This window comes from Numida meleagris, chromosome 1 (assembly GCF_002078875.1).
Source record: "Numida meleagris isolate 19003 breed g44 Domestic line chromosome 1, NumMel1.0, whole genome shotgun sequence".
NCBI classification, from domain to species: Eukaryota; Metazoa; Chordata; class Aves; order Galliformes; family Numididae; genus Numida; species Numida meleagris.
This window is the reverse complement of record NC_034409.1, coordinates 131,867,765-131,883,153: the sequence shown is the minus strand read 5'-3', so window position 1 is coordinate 131,883,153 and position 15,389 is coordinate 131,867,765. Positions and strand designations below refer to the sequence as shown.

Sequence of the window (15,389 nt, the reverse complement as noted above, 5' to 3'; positions counted from 1 at the left end):
CTGGATTACATGAACTTTAAGGGCCCCTTCCAAATTCCAATGATTCTATGAAAAACCTTTTTGAAAAGCAGAAGGAGGAATCTCAGAATGAGCAGAAGCTTCAAAAGGTCTCAGAATAGATTCCACCATACATCCCAAATATATATATGCCCACGCATCTCAGGAAGAAGGTGGGAGAGGATCTTGGCCATGGATGGATTTTGTCCTGACACGGAGCGATGATCCAGCCACGACACACACCCAAGCCTGGGAGCTGGGAAATGTTCCCGAGTTCTTCAGTTCACCAACTTCTAAAGTCTATGTGAAGAAGGGTATCAAATCTCCTTATCATTTGAACCCTCCATAACTCTCATCTTCACTGACAAGTCAGCTCTCGTCAAGCCAGAGACCACACTGATAAACCAACAAATCTCTTAGGTTATGTCATGGCCCTGACAGCCCTCCTGTGAAGGCACAGCTTAACTGCACAGCTGTAATAAGTCCTGGCTACCTCCAATCAACTGCACACACAGTACAGATGGCACTGTGGCAAGTGCAGGGGCAGCAAAGGCAATCTAGCAATGGGCAGGCCGCAAAACAGTCCCTTCCAGACACACAATTGTTTCAGGGCCTCAAAGCTGCAGCTCACTGTCCAAAGCATTACGGCTGTTGGATCTGCATCAAAGACAAACACAACACTCAGTACTATTTATTACTCTCTTAAAATAAATAGTTTTCATGATTACAGTCATTTAGGAAAGCCCTGCAGCTTGGGGAGTGGGGAAGGAAGCTCTGAACACAGTTTGTTTTTGGATTCTGAGGTAATGGGGACACTGAAATAGATGTCTGATAAGAATCTGTCACCAGATTAATCTGGATCTCTACAAGCTGTAACCTAAAACACCTACCATGTTTAACTACAAGAATTTAAAGGGACTACAGTCTTATATACAGAATATCTTTTTCAGTCACATTTTACATTTATCCAATTAGTGTTGAGAGCTGAGATGATTCACCAGTAAAACAAATAGTGTTGTACGTTCTTTGTACTTTTAAGTACTATTAAGTATTAATAAGTACTATTCCACAGCTAATCACTGTTCACTTCTAGCTTTGATTTATGTGACCCGAGGTGGTTGCCTTGGTCGAGAAGGAGGGAAAAACAGTAATTGCAATTAACTTGCAGCTTTCTGTGCCTCTGAAGAGCTCTCCTGTACGAACAGTAGAGTTTCTGTCAGGAGTGCCATAAACCAGGCCCCTGTTTTCAGTCCTCAAGTTTCCCTGACCTACTAACTTTACAGTAGTCCCAATGTTTTTCCTTTCAGCCTGCTAAACCACTGTTGCAAAAAAAAAAAAAAAAAAAAGGTAAAACATTAATAGTTCTGCCGCTCCACTGCCTTCATAACAAATTAGTAAGCAGCGAATACGGCATTATAATTAGAAATGGGAACCAGGCAGATAAAGTTCAGATTTACATCTGTAGTTTTCACACCCTGATCCTGATTCCAGCCCGGCTCTAATTACAGGAGGACCTCCTGCCTCTGCTGTAGAGAACTTTCTCACGGCAGCTGGCGAGGACTGCGTCAGCCCCAGAGATATTTTGGCCAAGTGACCCTATGCATGGGCTACACACGGGTGCTTCAGGAATCATCTGTCTCCAGAGACTTATCAGAGGAGGAACAAGACAGCACCTCTCATTTCCCTCTGCTCCTTTGCCAATGAATTCCTGCTTGCACAGAAAAGAGGCACTCTGTGCACATGTCTTTTATATACTATAACACTGCATGTTCCCACTTTTGTTTTCTGCCTGAAGTGCGGCACAGTGTATATGTGCAAGGCCTTGCAGAGCATCTTTAAGAATCTGGGTATGAAGGAAGAGGGTATCAGTAATTCAGCAAGTGAGGTACGGGTGAATGAAGGGAAACTGGGCATTTCTTCCCTATAGGCTGAGCTACAAATGACCACAGAATTCTAGAACAAGCCAGGCTGCAAGGGGCACCTCAAGGTCACATGGCCCAGGCTGACTCCAAGGCCAGAAGTGAGTGACTGGGACCACGGCACTCACTGCAGAGCACAGCACAGGGCTCAGCACCACGCTGCACTCAACACAGGGCAGAGTACTCTCCCAAGTGCAAAGCCAAACTAAATGCAAAGACCACAGGGTACAGAATCAAAGAATCATTAAGGTTAGAAAAGACCACTAAGATCATTTCGTCGAACCATCAGCCAATCCCCATCATGCCCACTGACCACATCGCTCAGTGCCACATCCACACGGTTCTTGAACACCTCCAGGGATGGTGACTCTACCACTTCTCTGGGCAATCTATTCCAGAGCCTCACCGCTCTTTCAGATAAGTGATTTTTCTTAATATCCAACCTGAACCTCCCCTGGCACAACTTGATACCATCACCTTTTGTCCTATCACTGTTACCTGGTAGAAGAGGCCGACCCCCACACTGCCACAACCTCCTTTCAGGTAACTGTAGAGTGAGATAAGGTCTCCCCCGAGTATCCTCTCCTCCAGACTGAGCAATGCCAGTTCCCTCCAAGGCAATGTGGGGGTTTTACTCCACGGTGATGTGGGGGTTACAGGAGCTGCAGGTGCTCAGCAGCACTGCAGGGAGGGGACTATGCTGTATGTCCCACGGTAGCAGAGTGTCTACACCTCTGCAGAGGGCCCTTCCTCCTTCCCACCAGTGCCACCGAGGTATTCAGCTCCCTCAGCTGTTTTGAAGTCCACTTAGAGTCAAAACATACATAGGATATTTTAAAGATAACTGATTTTCTGTTGTAGTGTTAGATGAAAAAGGGAAAAAAAAGAAAAACTGGAGACTTCCTATACTGTTTTACCCATTCAAGGGCTGCCCTTACAAATAGAAATGAATAGGTTACTGGTGCCGCATGAAGCAATGGTGTGCTGGTTCCCACTGTGCCCTTCCCATTTTATCCTGGATGTAGAATGTCCAGTTCGGTATTTTCCTGCACTCTGATACAACTTTTTCCATGCACAGTTTAGCCACACATCTTTGGCTTAGAAGCCCTTTAAGTATTTGATCACAGGATGTCAAGAACGTTTGACTTAAGAAGTGGAGGAAACTAGAAACCACACAAATGCTATGAATAGAAGGTGGGGAAAGAGATGGCTCATTTATGAACTCGGTCAAAGTGGATGCATATGTTACTTTATTTAGGCTCATATCAGAGGAAGAAACCCATGCAATCTTTAGCTCTCACATTAAAGTACCGATCCCTCTGATTTCATGGCATATTTCTTTTTTTATACTACTGACATTATCAGCTATAAGTTTCCATGTAAATTGTTTCCCAGACCCAGAAAACCTTATACTATCAGGACTATGATATCAAACCTATCTTCACATTCTTACAGGATAATTATCAAATGAGGAATTATCAAGTTTTAGTGACACTCAGTAGTAACATATAGGCTTTCAAAAAAAGCTATGTTTCTTATGCCCGAATGACTCACATTTGCTATTCGAACAATACAAAGTCATTAAAGAAGGTCAGCCTTTTAAAAATATTACTTGGAACCTGAGAAAACCATTTCAGCATATCAAGTGTCATAAAGGCTCTTTCTAAAGCTGAAGCTGTTTGAGTATAAACACCATCAAGAGAGAGGCTGTGCTGTCTCTTTATTGAAGCCCAGGAGGGAAAGCCCACAGAGGGAAAATATTTTCATCTGTTAGCAGTGGGAAGAATAATATTTTTTTGTACATAACAATGTATGCAGAGAACATTGTAACACACAGGCACATGTATCAAGATATTAAACTGAAGGTTTATATCACCGTAGGACTAGATTCTGCAAATCTTACAGTATTTGCAATGCAGCAGGAGTTTGCCTGGATGATACACACATTGTCTCCATTGAATGGCATTTGCTGGCTGCTCACATGACTACAAGAAGATGCAGTTTCACAATACCTTGGCATCAGCAGCGAAGGCAGCTCATGAGGTTTGCAGCTACCACTGCCACTCCCTGCCTGCCATGGCTGCCCCCACATCGTTGTGTGCCACCCCTGGGCCGTGTCTGTGTGACCAGTGGCGGGGTCTCATGAGGACACGGGTCACCCAACTGATCTGGGGTAAAAATAACCCCACCAAAAATACTAGGGATTATTTTTAATTTGGAACGTTTCAAAGATATGGTTTATGGTGCGATGCCACAGGCAGTTTTAGTGACACAGCTGGTGTGGTGGTGAGCTGAGACAATGGGGTGGGAGCAGAATGGGAGAAGCCACAAATCCTCAAGCCAGCTCCGCTGCCATGCACAGTGGAACGAGGCCATATGGCAGGGTTTGCAAAATCTGGTCCTCTCTGCAGTTCCCATTCTTATTTGGGTGCTATTATTACAGAAGTCTAGGGTACTTACGCCATGATGCCCGAGAGATGAAACATTTCAGCTGTTATGTATGACAAGTAACTGTACAGGAAGACAAAGAGTGGCTCAATCACTCGGATTTTATGGGTGAAACGGGTGGTAAGGGCTGCTACAAATCCCAAAAGGATTCCAATCAATACTCCACCGATCCCCACTATAAAGAAGTTAGCAATCCCAGCGAATATGTCAATAACCTGAATTGTGCGCATCTGGCAGAAAGACTTGAACAAATTGTACAGGACCTATGAGAAAAAGAAAGCACGTTATGTTTCTGAATTCTTCTTAATTTCCCTTTGTGTCATTGTGTTTCTCTGCTTCACAGTTGGACTTTGTATTTCTCTGTCTACCTTGAACCTACTTTTGAGAAACACTGGTCTGCAACCACCCCAGAGATTACAAGCAACACAGAATCCATGAAGTGGCCTTTCTCTGATATACTAACCATTTGGAATCCAATAATTTAAGGACTTTCCAAACTTCAGATTATTTCTGGAGATTTGGATTTAATTCCCACAGAAGACCTGTGTAATTGCCCAGTTTCATTTCCAAAATTATTACAACTGCCCTCCTAAACAAATGAGGTCAATGTGATTTTCGTATTTTCTTGGCCAGATTTCCTTTTCTTTCTATACATAAAACAATAATATAAAGTCCAAGTTTCTCTAATCAGTAGTTACTACTAAAAAGACAACAATGGAATCGATCACTCTTTAAAAAGATCTTAAATGGTTTCCACAGCTGCAGATTTATTTGGAAGATTCAAGCATTGCCCAGTGCTACGTGTGTGCTCCCAGCCTTGTGATACCACGATGGCTACATGATCCCCATGTACAGGCCAAAGTTTGGTCCTGTTACTAGCATAGAGCACACCTAAGCCAGAAGTGGAAACTGGGGTCACAGACATGGTCATAACAAACACCAGCTTGGGCAGCTTACAGGAGTTAAATCTCCGCTTTCTTTGTGGACTTCTTAGAGAATCAAACAGGCTTCTCTATCAGAAGTGCTATTTGAAAGAACAAGCTTTTATCAGTACTTGCATTGTGCCAACATTTTAGGTACTTGAATACTGGGAGGGATTTGTCACCTTTGCAGTCTTGCCCTCTCTCACATGACAGAAAACTAGTTTTACAGCTCTTCTTAGCCAAAATTTGAGAAGTCATACATAAGTAGAAGTCCTCACTAAAGACTAATGCGAAGACATGGGCTATTAAGCGTCCTTTAGGCTAAGTGAAAGGAAAGAACTGAAAAAGAAAAAAAAAAACATATTCCAGTGCAAGCATGAAAAAAAAGGGTTAAATCAAACATTGTAGGATCACCAGTAATTTCTGATTTCCATTACAGAGCAACAGGCAGGGGAAGAGCAGGAGCATGAACTGCTTACTTCATAAGCACGATGCCCTCAGGATGAGTCCGCCTGGGAGAAGTGTCATTTTTCACCTGGGCAAACCCATTCACCTTGCTGCTGTGAGGCAGACTCACAGCTTTTTTTTGCGCTGTTCCTCGATATTATGTCCTGTGCAGGACAGGGAAGTAATGTCATATGCTCCACTGGTTTTCAGTCTGTTTTGATTTTGAGACCTTATGAATTTGCATGGACAGAAGCATACCAGAATAAGCCTCCTGACAAGGTGTGCCTTTGTTTTTCATTTTACAAAGACCCTTCATTCCACAGACTCACAGGGCTCCCTGAATCACAGGCTGAAGAAAAAGTACTGCGGTTTGGGGTCAAGAAAGGAGAGAAGTTTCCCTGAGTCACTTCTTGGCACTTGCAATTGCCCCGGAGTTGCACTTTTCTTCAAAACACATATAGAAATCTGATCTACCTCAGTACAGATTGTGGAACACGATCATTTTCTTTGAGTCAAACAGCCTTGTTTTACATTTTAAATAGTAACTATATGAGCATATATATATGTGTGTGTTTGGAAAGTATCTCAAGAAAGGTCACTGACAGCTGCATGTAAAGCATATAATTTTGACCTACTCAAGCAACAGCTTTTCCACAGCATCACCTCATCTCCACCACAAAGTACTCAACCTGCAAACAGAATGGAAACTGTTTCCAGCATAGACACCTCTATACATCTAGAGTCTACTGCCACAACTTATTTGAAAGAAGAAAGGCAATGTTCATGGTTGAAAACCATGCCATGCTGGAAGCAGTAGCTAGGACTATGGAACGTCATGAAAATGATTTTAATCTCCTTCTTATTGTTCTTTATTTGCACTACTGTACAGGAGATCACAATCAGGTTCCATTCCCTTTTACTGCACAGGTAGTTCAGATTTACAGCTCTCATTAAGCTTTCAGGTGAGTTAAACAACAGCAACACCAGCCACATTTTGCAATGCACTTGGCATGCAAACTGTTTTTATTCAAGTTCAAGATTTACTCAACATCCTTTAGCTGAACTTGTTGAAGGTCACGCCAAGGAGTCATCAGTCACTAATCATTTTAATCGTGTCTCAGAGTATACATGCTCCTTCTAGACACTAATTGCTTATTTTCATCAGTTTTCAGTTATTACTTCTTAATTCTGAAATTACTTGAAAGCCCTGTAAAATAATGTTTTCGGTAGAGGCAGAATGCAGAGCACTGCTGAAATGTTTTTTAATACAGGAATAATATTACTGTAATGAAACTGGCTCCTTCTGTGCGATTTTAAGCCCAGAACTAGAATTTGAACTGCTAAAACTGAGCTTCAAATACTGTGATTTTGCCATTTAATCTCCTTATGGTGGCTGTCACTGAACCAGGTGGTTGGTAAGGCACCAGCCCGAACAAGAAGCAGTACAACTGACTGGCAAACATTTCCCTCAACCAAATTCAAGCTTCAAAATTTCACCAGTGGGATCATCCAAACTGTGAAACCAGTTAGGCATGAAAGCTACATGAAAAGCACAGCAGAGCTGAGATTTCTGAGAATGCACACCCTGCTTTATAGCTAAAATGAAGGTGGAGAAGCAAGTATTCTGAAAAGGGAAAGCACTGATGACACTGCTTTCCTAAGAAAAACTTTTATTAGCAGCAAGCCAGCAGTGCAAGCAGGTTAGCAGGAAAACGGGCTTAAAGTGTGTAGGAAGCATGTTTACTGGAGTCATGCCGTGCAGCACTGCTCAAGTGCGCAGCCCCTGGTTGTTTTAATGCTGCAGTGGCCAGTGTCTGTGGGCAGGAATGAGACAGTCCCCAGTGATGGCCAGCCTGACCTCATCACCCCTCTCGCCCCATCCCACATCCCACCACAAGCACCTGCAGTGAGGACTGCTCCAGCAGCGCTGCCATGGTGTGGGAGCAAGGCCCACCCAGGGCACTCCAGAGCAGCCTCATGAGATGGCCTGAGTCGCATTTTCAGTTTAAGCACGATTGCAGGTGTGCAAAATCATAACAAGGAGCCATTAGCAGACCAATACTTAACGTGTGGAAACCAATTGGTGTCCTGCCAAGAACCACCTCTAAGCAACAGCTGGGAAGTGAGACAGAATGGACTCTAAATCCCTTTCACTCCCCAAGAATACAAGTATGGCCAGCACATCTGCTGTGTTGGCCCTACAGGTTCCCCAGAGCACCTTTCCCTATGGTGGGGCATCTGCGCAGGCACTCCACGAGAAAGGACTCTGAAGAAGGCAATGATGATGCCTACAAGGAAAGCCACAAATCACTGCTGTGCCAGCGCCTATGAAAAAGGTGCCTTGAAGTGATCCACCACAGGGCAATGGCATGCACACATACTTCCACCATCAAGATGGAGTGTTTTGCTAGCAAAACTTGCTACATTAACAGCTGCTCCAGTAGAAAGGCAATTGATTTTGTGATTGGAAAAAGCAGTTTTGGAAGGAAAAATCAAAAAATAAAATGCTTCATATTAACATTGAAGTAGCCCTTTTTTCCTCTCAAAAAATAATATGAAAAGGATTCCCTTGCACAAGTGGTCATTAAGAGTGAATAGAAACAGACACAGCCATGGCTGAACTGTCTGAAGCTCAGAATTTACACTCACTGTTTTCCCCAACTGTCTAAGGTACCAGTTTAGTAATCCCAGGCAGATGCAGCTATAAACTGATGAGAACGGCTAGGCTTTAAGGCAAGGCCATACGAGGAGATGCGATGCAGAGTCTGGTAAAGCACAAAGCCTATATGTGTAGAACAGTACTCCTCAGAGCACACAAGAAATCATCAGTACCAAGGCTCATATTAAAAGCTTGAGAAACACAGGTGTTAAACACGTGAAGGAAAGTCCCAGAAAGGAGGAGGAAAAACCAAAGGAGAATTCTCCTTGGAGAGGGACAGTCAGTAAGAAGCCAGTGACAAAGAGGGGGAAGGCAAGGACCCAATTCATCACTCTTCCTCATCCTTCTCTCATATGAAAAAAAATGGATTTCCATGGCTCATAAAAACAGAAAGCATGCTGTGACATAGTTAACATGGGTAGGATTTCAAGTAAGGTATAGATAAATGGGAGTAATGTTCCAGACACGGTGTCATCAGGTACAAACAAGGGGCACTGGGAGTGTTGATGGAACTTACTGATTTCTGTCCTCAGGTCAGCACCACAAACCTAGTGCAGCTAGTTAATGATTAGAAACAGCTACCTCCAGGTGGCTGTCCTGGCTCATCTGTAGGCTTAGAGAATGTATGGGTGGGCTCTGTGCAGTCTGAACCAGACAGGCATAGGCAAACACCTGGCATCACCTGGATCCCATGCCCACGGTAGCTCAAAGACTCACCCATTCTCCCTGAGAACACTGAGAACAGCCCACACTGGCCCTTTTGCCTGTCCCATCCAATGACACTTCTGCAGGTGAGGAAAGCCTCCAATTTAAGATTACGGAAGAGACAGAATTCAGAGATACAGAAACTAAAAAGGTCAGGCAGTAAAATCACTTGAGCAAATATGCTACCATTACCTATTCCTCTGCTGTAGCTAGACGACTGTAGTTCCTAAATCTTAAAGTTCAGAGAATTACATAAATACATTCTCACTTACTGACTTCCCTCTTTCAGCAAACTGCAATAACCACGCACATTCAGAGACACAGCGGCATAACACAGTGGGATGCAAGCCATCATTTATCATTTTAATCTACTAATCATTTATCAGGTAACTTACCACAGTTATAGCATCATTCAGCAATGACTCTCCAAACACCAGGATGTAGAGCTGCTCATTGACATGGATATTTTCAAACACAGCCAACACTGCCACAGGATCCACAGCTGAAATGAGGCTGCCAAAGAGCAAATTCTGCAGCAAGGTGATATCAGTCAAACCAAACGCACTGATTTGGCAAATTCCAAAAAGGGAAATCCCAATGCCAATGGCATTCCAGAGCGTGCCCACCACGGCATACCAGAATATAGTACCAAAGTTCTCAAAGAAAAGACGAGTTGGCATGAAATATCCAGCGTCGAGTACAATTGGCGGTAGAAGATATAAGAAAAACACATCACTGTTCATTACAGGGGGGGACTTCTCCTCTGCTCCAAAAATAATCCCACCAAGAAGCAATCCAACCAGAATAAGGAGACAGCTTTCAGGTACTATTGAGGGCAACTTGTGATAGAGATGAAAGCCTTCAAAGGAAATTCAAACACAAGAAAATGAAATAGTTATTTGCAAAGAATCTAAACAACTACTCTAGATTCTGTTATCTTAGTCTCTGTAGTAAGCAAACAGCAACTGCAGGGCAGCTTCATTTTCATTGACAAGACTAAAATGGACCACCACCACGGGTCAATGTAAATTAGTCAGCTAGGGTAGTTAATTCAATTAATTTGATGGAGAGGCAATTTAATAGCTAGACTTTCCTGCTCATAGCTAGGCTAGCTAGAGCAATTGGTGCTCTGTTTGTGAAACTGTGTTGTTGTTTTTTGTTGTTTTTTTTCAAGTTCTTTAGTTGTTGTTTTGTTCTTGTTGTGGTTGTTTGTAACTTAGAATCCTACAGAAACACAATCCAAACACTTCTACAGGGCAAATGACACCTAGGTAGAGAAAAGCATTTCAGGATGACCACCCCTTCCTCCATGCGCAGCTTCACAAAGGAACTTAAGAAACAAATGCATTCATTTTAATTCTAGGCTTCTTTCAGAGTCTCAAAACCAGGAGCACCAGCACGTGACCTGCACCCACTCACCCATGGCACTTCCTCAGCGACCATGAGGAAGCATCGTCAGCCACATTACTCTTTTAACTTCAGCAGGGACTCCAAATTAATTTCATAACCAAAAAAAATATGTTTTCCATTAAGTGACAATAAATTGCAGCTTGTATTATTAAACTAATCCTTCTCTATTATATAATTATGGTAGTGCCAAGACTCTGTCATAAGAATCTGTACAGAGTGTTAAAAATAAAGAATAAAAAAAGGCTCTGAATGAAGACTTGAGTGCCTACTAAAATTCCCAAAGATGTGTAGTTTTGATTTAAAGATTCCAATTACTTTTAGATGTTGATTTTAGTAATGAATGGCAGATGTTTGGAAGGAACTTAACTTCAGCCAATCTAATGGAATGGTCAACCCTATGTACAAAGGTCACATTCCAGGTCCTGGCGATACCAATCTTTTCCAGGCTCCTCCTTATCTATATTTGGCCCATATAATTATATAGAAAACTATCCACACCCACAAGATCCTACAATTCCCGCCTAAGTAAAAAGCATTTAAATTATTTTAAATGAGAGCTGCACGGAAACACTGGGTGTGGTAATAACGGGCGTCTATTTCAGTAAAACTATTTCAGTAAAATTCACACCTGTAGTTGAAACAGTTAAACTTCTGCAAGCTTGGAACAGTTCACATCCAGGTTCCCAGTTTGAGGCTTCTGCATCTTGTAGCACCTATTCTGTAAATTCTCCTTCCATCATTGATTTTTTCCAGGTAAAAGAAAGCCTGACTTAATAATTACGGAAAACAAATGGTTAAAAAAGACTATGGTGGAAGTTGTTCTAATCTACAGAATTTTACTTATGTATTCAATATCTCTTAAAGCTGTTCTTAAAAATAGGCAGCTCAAAACTCATTTCTTTCTCCTTTCTGGATGAACAGTGTGCTTTTTAATATTTGGAAACACAGCCTCGTGATGCATTAGAAGGATTGCTAAATTCACTAGCATTCTTTGAAACAGGAATCACTAGGATCCGGTTTGCTGTATGAGCAGAGCAGGTAATGACGCTGGGAAGATAAGAATTGCCTCTTGCACACTTGTCTCTTCACCTTTCAGACACTTCCACTCGAACATATTATGGTCTGTCTTCATTTCTGCAGTGGCAGGATGCCAAAATTTCTGACAGAGTGATTAAGTAGATTCTCCTGAGCAAACAGTTTTTGCTAGAAGGTTTAAAAGCCCTTGGAAAGTATCTTAAAACATTTTCTCAATAAAAAGTGAAAACAAGGGAATTTATACAAATGCAGCTTTTAATGAGAAAAAAATAAAATAAAAAAACACGAAATGCTTCCAAGCAGGTCTAATGCAAAAGCAATGAAATGTCTATTATGAATGTAAAATAAAAATCTTTTTCTTCTTTTTTCCTTTACAAGTCACTCTTTGGAAAGTTTATACCTTCTCAGAGCATTTGGTACTCCACCTCATTCTTGAAGGGCTCCCACTATGCTGCACATGAACGACCTTTGGCTGAACCCAGGACCATAGCAACTTTCTCCTCTTCTGACCCTGTTCTTGGACTCCTGACTATGCAGTGGACACATGGAAGATGTTTACCCTCAGGCCACTGGGCATTGCCTAATGCACAAGTTCAACATTCTTCAAGCTGAAAGGACCTTAGAGTCCTGATTTCCTATTCTTGGGTGAAGTCCAGTGCTTTCTGATGTTGACAATGCCATTGAGACATGTACTTTGAATTATGTGAGAGTGGTCCAACTGTCAGGGTTCAGGTGCTGAACAGTTTTATTTGGGAGAACCTTTTATTTGGGAGAGAAGTGCTGGAAGGACATCATAGAACAGTTTGGATTGGAAAGGACATCAAAGCCCACCCAGCTCCAGCCCCTGCCATGGGCAGGGCTGGACCCCACCACAAAGGCTGCCCAGTGCCCCATCCAATCTGGCCTTGAGCGCTTCCAGGGATGGGGCATCAGGTCAGTTCCCAGAGGCAGCACTTCTAATTGTGCTTGTGATTAAGCATATGAGTAATGTCAATCTGGGTGAGTTCGACAACGTTTTCTAAGTTTAGGGGCATAGGAGTTCAGCAAGACGGGGCAGTAAGCAGACCAGTCTCACTGCCTAGAGATTACAGCATGTTTGGTGTGCACTGGATTCCACCTAATGCACTGGTGAGCTCATCAGCATGCTAGTGACATACCTCATGTATGGTATCACCACACAAGATAAGTAACTAGAGGTAGCCAGAAATTAGCAATTCTGCTCAAGGCAATTTCTTAGATTTCAAAAGGTGCCCTTGCTCTTTGTTGGAATACAAACACTAAGTTCCTAATTTCTACGTGGAAATATACCTCAACAAAATGCTTAGGTTCTCCCTGACAACTTCAAGTTTTCCTTTCTCATACTGTCCTTTGTGCTCTCGCTAATCCTAGTCTACAGTCAGGGGATCTGAGAAGCCTTTCAGTTAGATATCCCCTGTAACAATGAACATATCTTTGAACGTTTCCACTTCAATCAAACAGCACTTCTGCAAAAACATGCTTGTTCAAAAAGGCAGTAAACAGGTGCTGGGATACAGTTCTTTGGGATCCTAAGAACATGGTGAGAGCTGTTATTAAACGTGACTGTATCTTCCAAGCTCCCTGCATCTGAGCAGAATTCAGGGCTCTGCTCATAAAGGCTTGCTGCTCAGCAGTGCCCTAAGTAAGCACCCTGTGCCCAGCCCCAGAAAGGAATGCGTGATGCCAGATTAAGCACCCAAGTTTCCTGGGCAGTGCGCACACCTTGAGGTGGCATAACACGGGCAGGATGCCTGCACAGCCTGGAAGAAATGTGGCGAGAGGGATGTCCCAGAGAGCTGCCTCACAGAAGGGGCTCAACACTCCTCTCCATCCCTTTGAACTGAGGCAAAACACCCTGTCCTTAAGACTTAAGTCTTGGGAGTGATGAGAGCCTGCACTGGGCAGGTGCACGCGATGCATTTGCTGGATAAGGAGCGCAGCAGGAGCCTGGGAGCCAGAACTGGATGTTCCTAATTCCAGCCCCACAGCCGGGGCCCCGAAGGTAGGCGTGGTGGAGCCGGCGCAGCCACACCTGAGACTTGGCCCTGGTTACTTGGAGCACGCTGCTAACAGCAGGGACAGTGCCCTACATTGGCTGCATCAGCCTTCGTTTGGTGTAGCTGAAGGGATTTGACAATTATAGGCATTTCTCCTCATTTACGCTCCTTGCTTATTCATTGCACTGCAGTCAGCTTGGGAAGAAAAGTAGGCAACTCTCATTTTCTTTTTAGATGCCTGTGCACTAGCAAAATACCATGGCAGTTATATACAGTCTTGCAGAATCTATCTATTACTGTGTATGTATGTGCTGACATGTTTCAGATGGATTCCCTATAATCATTAATGAAACAAACTGAGTGTTAGTTGATTCAACAGTTCTTGCTGTATCTAGGCTCAGAAGCCCCAGTAAACCTCCAGCACTCAACTGGCTGAGCTCTTTCCCCAAACCCCTTATGTTCTGGCTATGATGGTTCATGATTAATCTGAGTGCATCACATTGGAGCTATATCCTGATTCTGCAAACACCTACATTCATCCTCAAGGCTAAGCATGCATCTTTAATGCATTAAGATGCACAACCTGAATGGCTGACTGCAAGATAGACAGAGTATTTCTGCAGAAAGCAATGAAGCAAGGTACTGCGGTGGAGGATCGGGATCCCAGCTCAATGCTAACTGTGGCTGGAGGTGAGCACCAACATTCACTTTTGCAGAAACTCAATTCCCTGACATGTAATGCATTAAATAAAGTGACCCTATTTAAATGTCAAAAGAAGCCACGTCAAAGTTTTAAGTTTTATCAAGCTGTTCCATCAAAATATGATCACAGACAGTTTTGATTGAAAGCACAGAATCATAGGGTAACCCGAGTCGGAAGGGACCCACAAGGTCCATCGAGTCCAACTCCTAGCTGCACACAGGACCACTCAATCCGCAAAGTCGGATTTCTCATTTTTATTTGGTTTCTACAGCTCTATCCCTGCCATTATCTTCTAGTTGAGACAGAGTCCATCATATATAGTTTTACTGACTCTAAAACAGATCTCTAGTATGCCTTTACCTGACATCTTTAGATGACTCTACTGTACTCATTTATTTCAGTCCGGGGCACAGAAAGCTCATTAAACACACCGTATGTAAACCCCACAAAACAGTGAAACTATGCAATACAAATAATTTCCACATGAGGGAATAAGCAGCCTTTCTCACTCATTCAGTGCCACACTTTCTAGCTTTCTCGGGACAGTGAATGGTGGGAAAGTACAACGAGGAGGCTTCCTCATAAATATTTGCTCTCCATCGATCTGTTGTTCTGTTATGAAACTGTCATTATAGCCGGCGTTATTTTAAGAGGAAGAAAACAGTGCTCCGATGGCAGCAGAGTCATCAAGGAACACCCTGCCGAACTCTCGGCTTTCCAATCCTACCAGCCCGTGCTTTAGCGGGCTGCAGGTAACCGCTGCTCACCCGCACCTTCCCACCCCAAACCCTCCGAACGAGCCCGTCCCGGGGAACGACGCTCCGAAGGGGCACCGCCAGCCCCGGGGGAGCCCCGCCCCGCGCCCCCCGCCCGGTGCTTCGCTCCCCGCGCCGGGCTCCCGCGGCGGTCCCGGGCTGCGGTGCACGGGAGTCCCCGTGGGCCGCGCTCACCGATCTTGGCGATGGAGGCAAGCAGGATCCAGAGGGTGATCTCGAAGGGGATCTGCACGTGGGGGTAGTCCAAGGTGAAGACGTGCAGCCGCGTCTCTTCGAAGGCGGTGCCGCTGGGGCTCGGCGGGGTGCCGGTGCCCATCGCCGCCGCGCCGGGTGCTTGGCTCCCCGCGGTGCC

At 43.8% G+C, this 15,389-nt stretch overlaps 1 protein-coding gene across 2 annotated transcripts in view; it reads right to left on the bottom strand.

The window, feature by feature from the left end:
- LOC110406866 (sodium/hydrogen exchanger 2) overlaps positions 1 to 15,383 on the bottom strand; it is a 32,291-nt gene extending 16,908 nt beyond the window's left edge. Inside the window, exons 1-3 of one of the 2 annotated variants that reach the window (XM_021413907.1) lie at positions 15,212 to 15,383; positions 9,494 to 9,957; positions 4,377 to 4,627 (exon numbers count right to left, since the gene is read on the bottom strand). In XM_021413907.1, the coding sequence (XP_021269582.1) occupies positions 4,377 to 4,627; positions 9,494 to 9,957; positions 15,212 to 15,353 (857 nt within the window). In that variant the 5' untranslated portion in view covers positions 15,354 to 15,383. Of the gene's footprint in view, positions 1 to 4,376; positions 4,628 to 9,493; positions 9,958 to 11,136; positions 11,278 to 15,211 lie in introns of those variants that run through there. The other variant, XM_021413899.1, reaches the window with a different exon arrangement.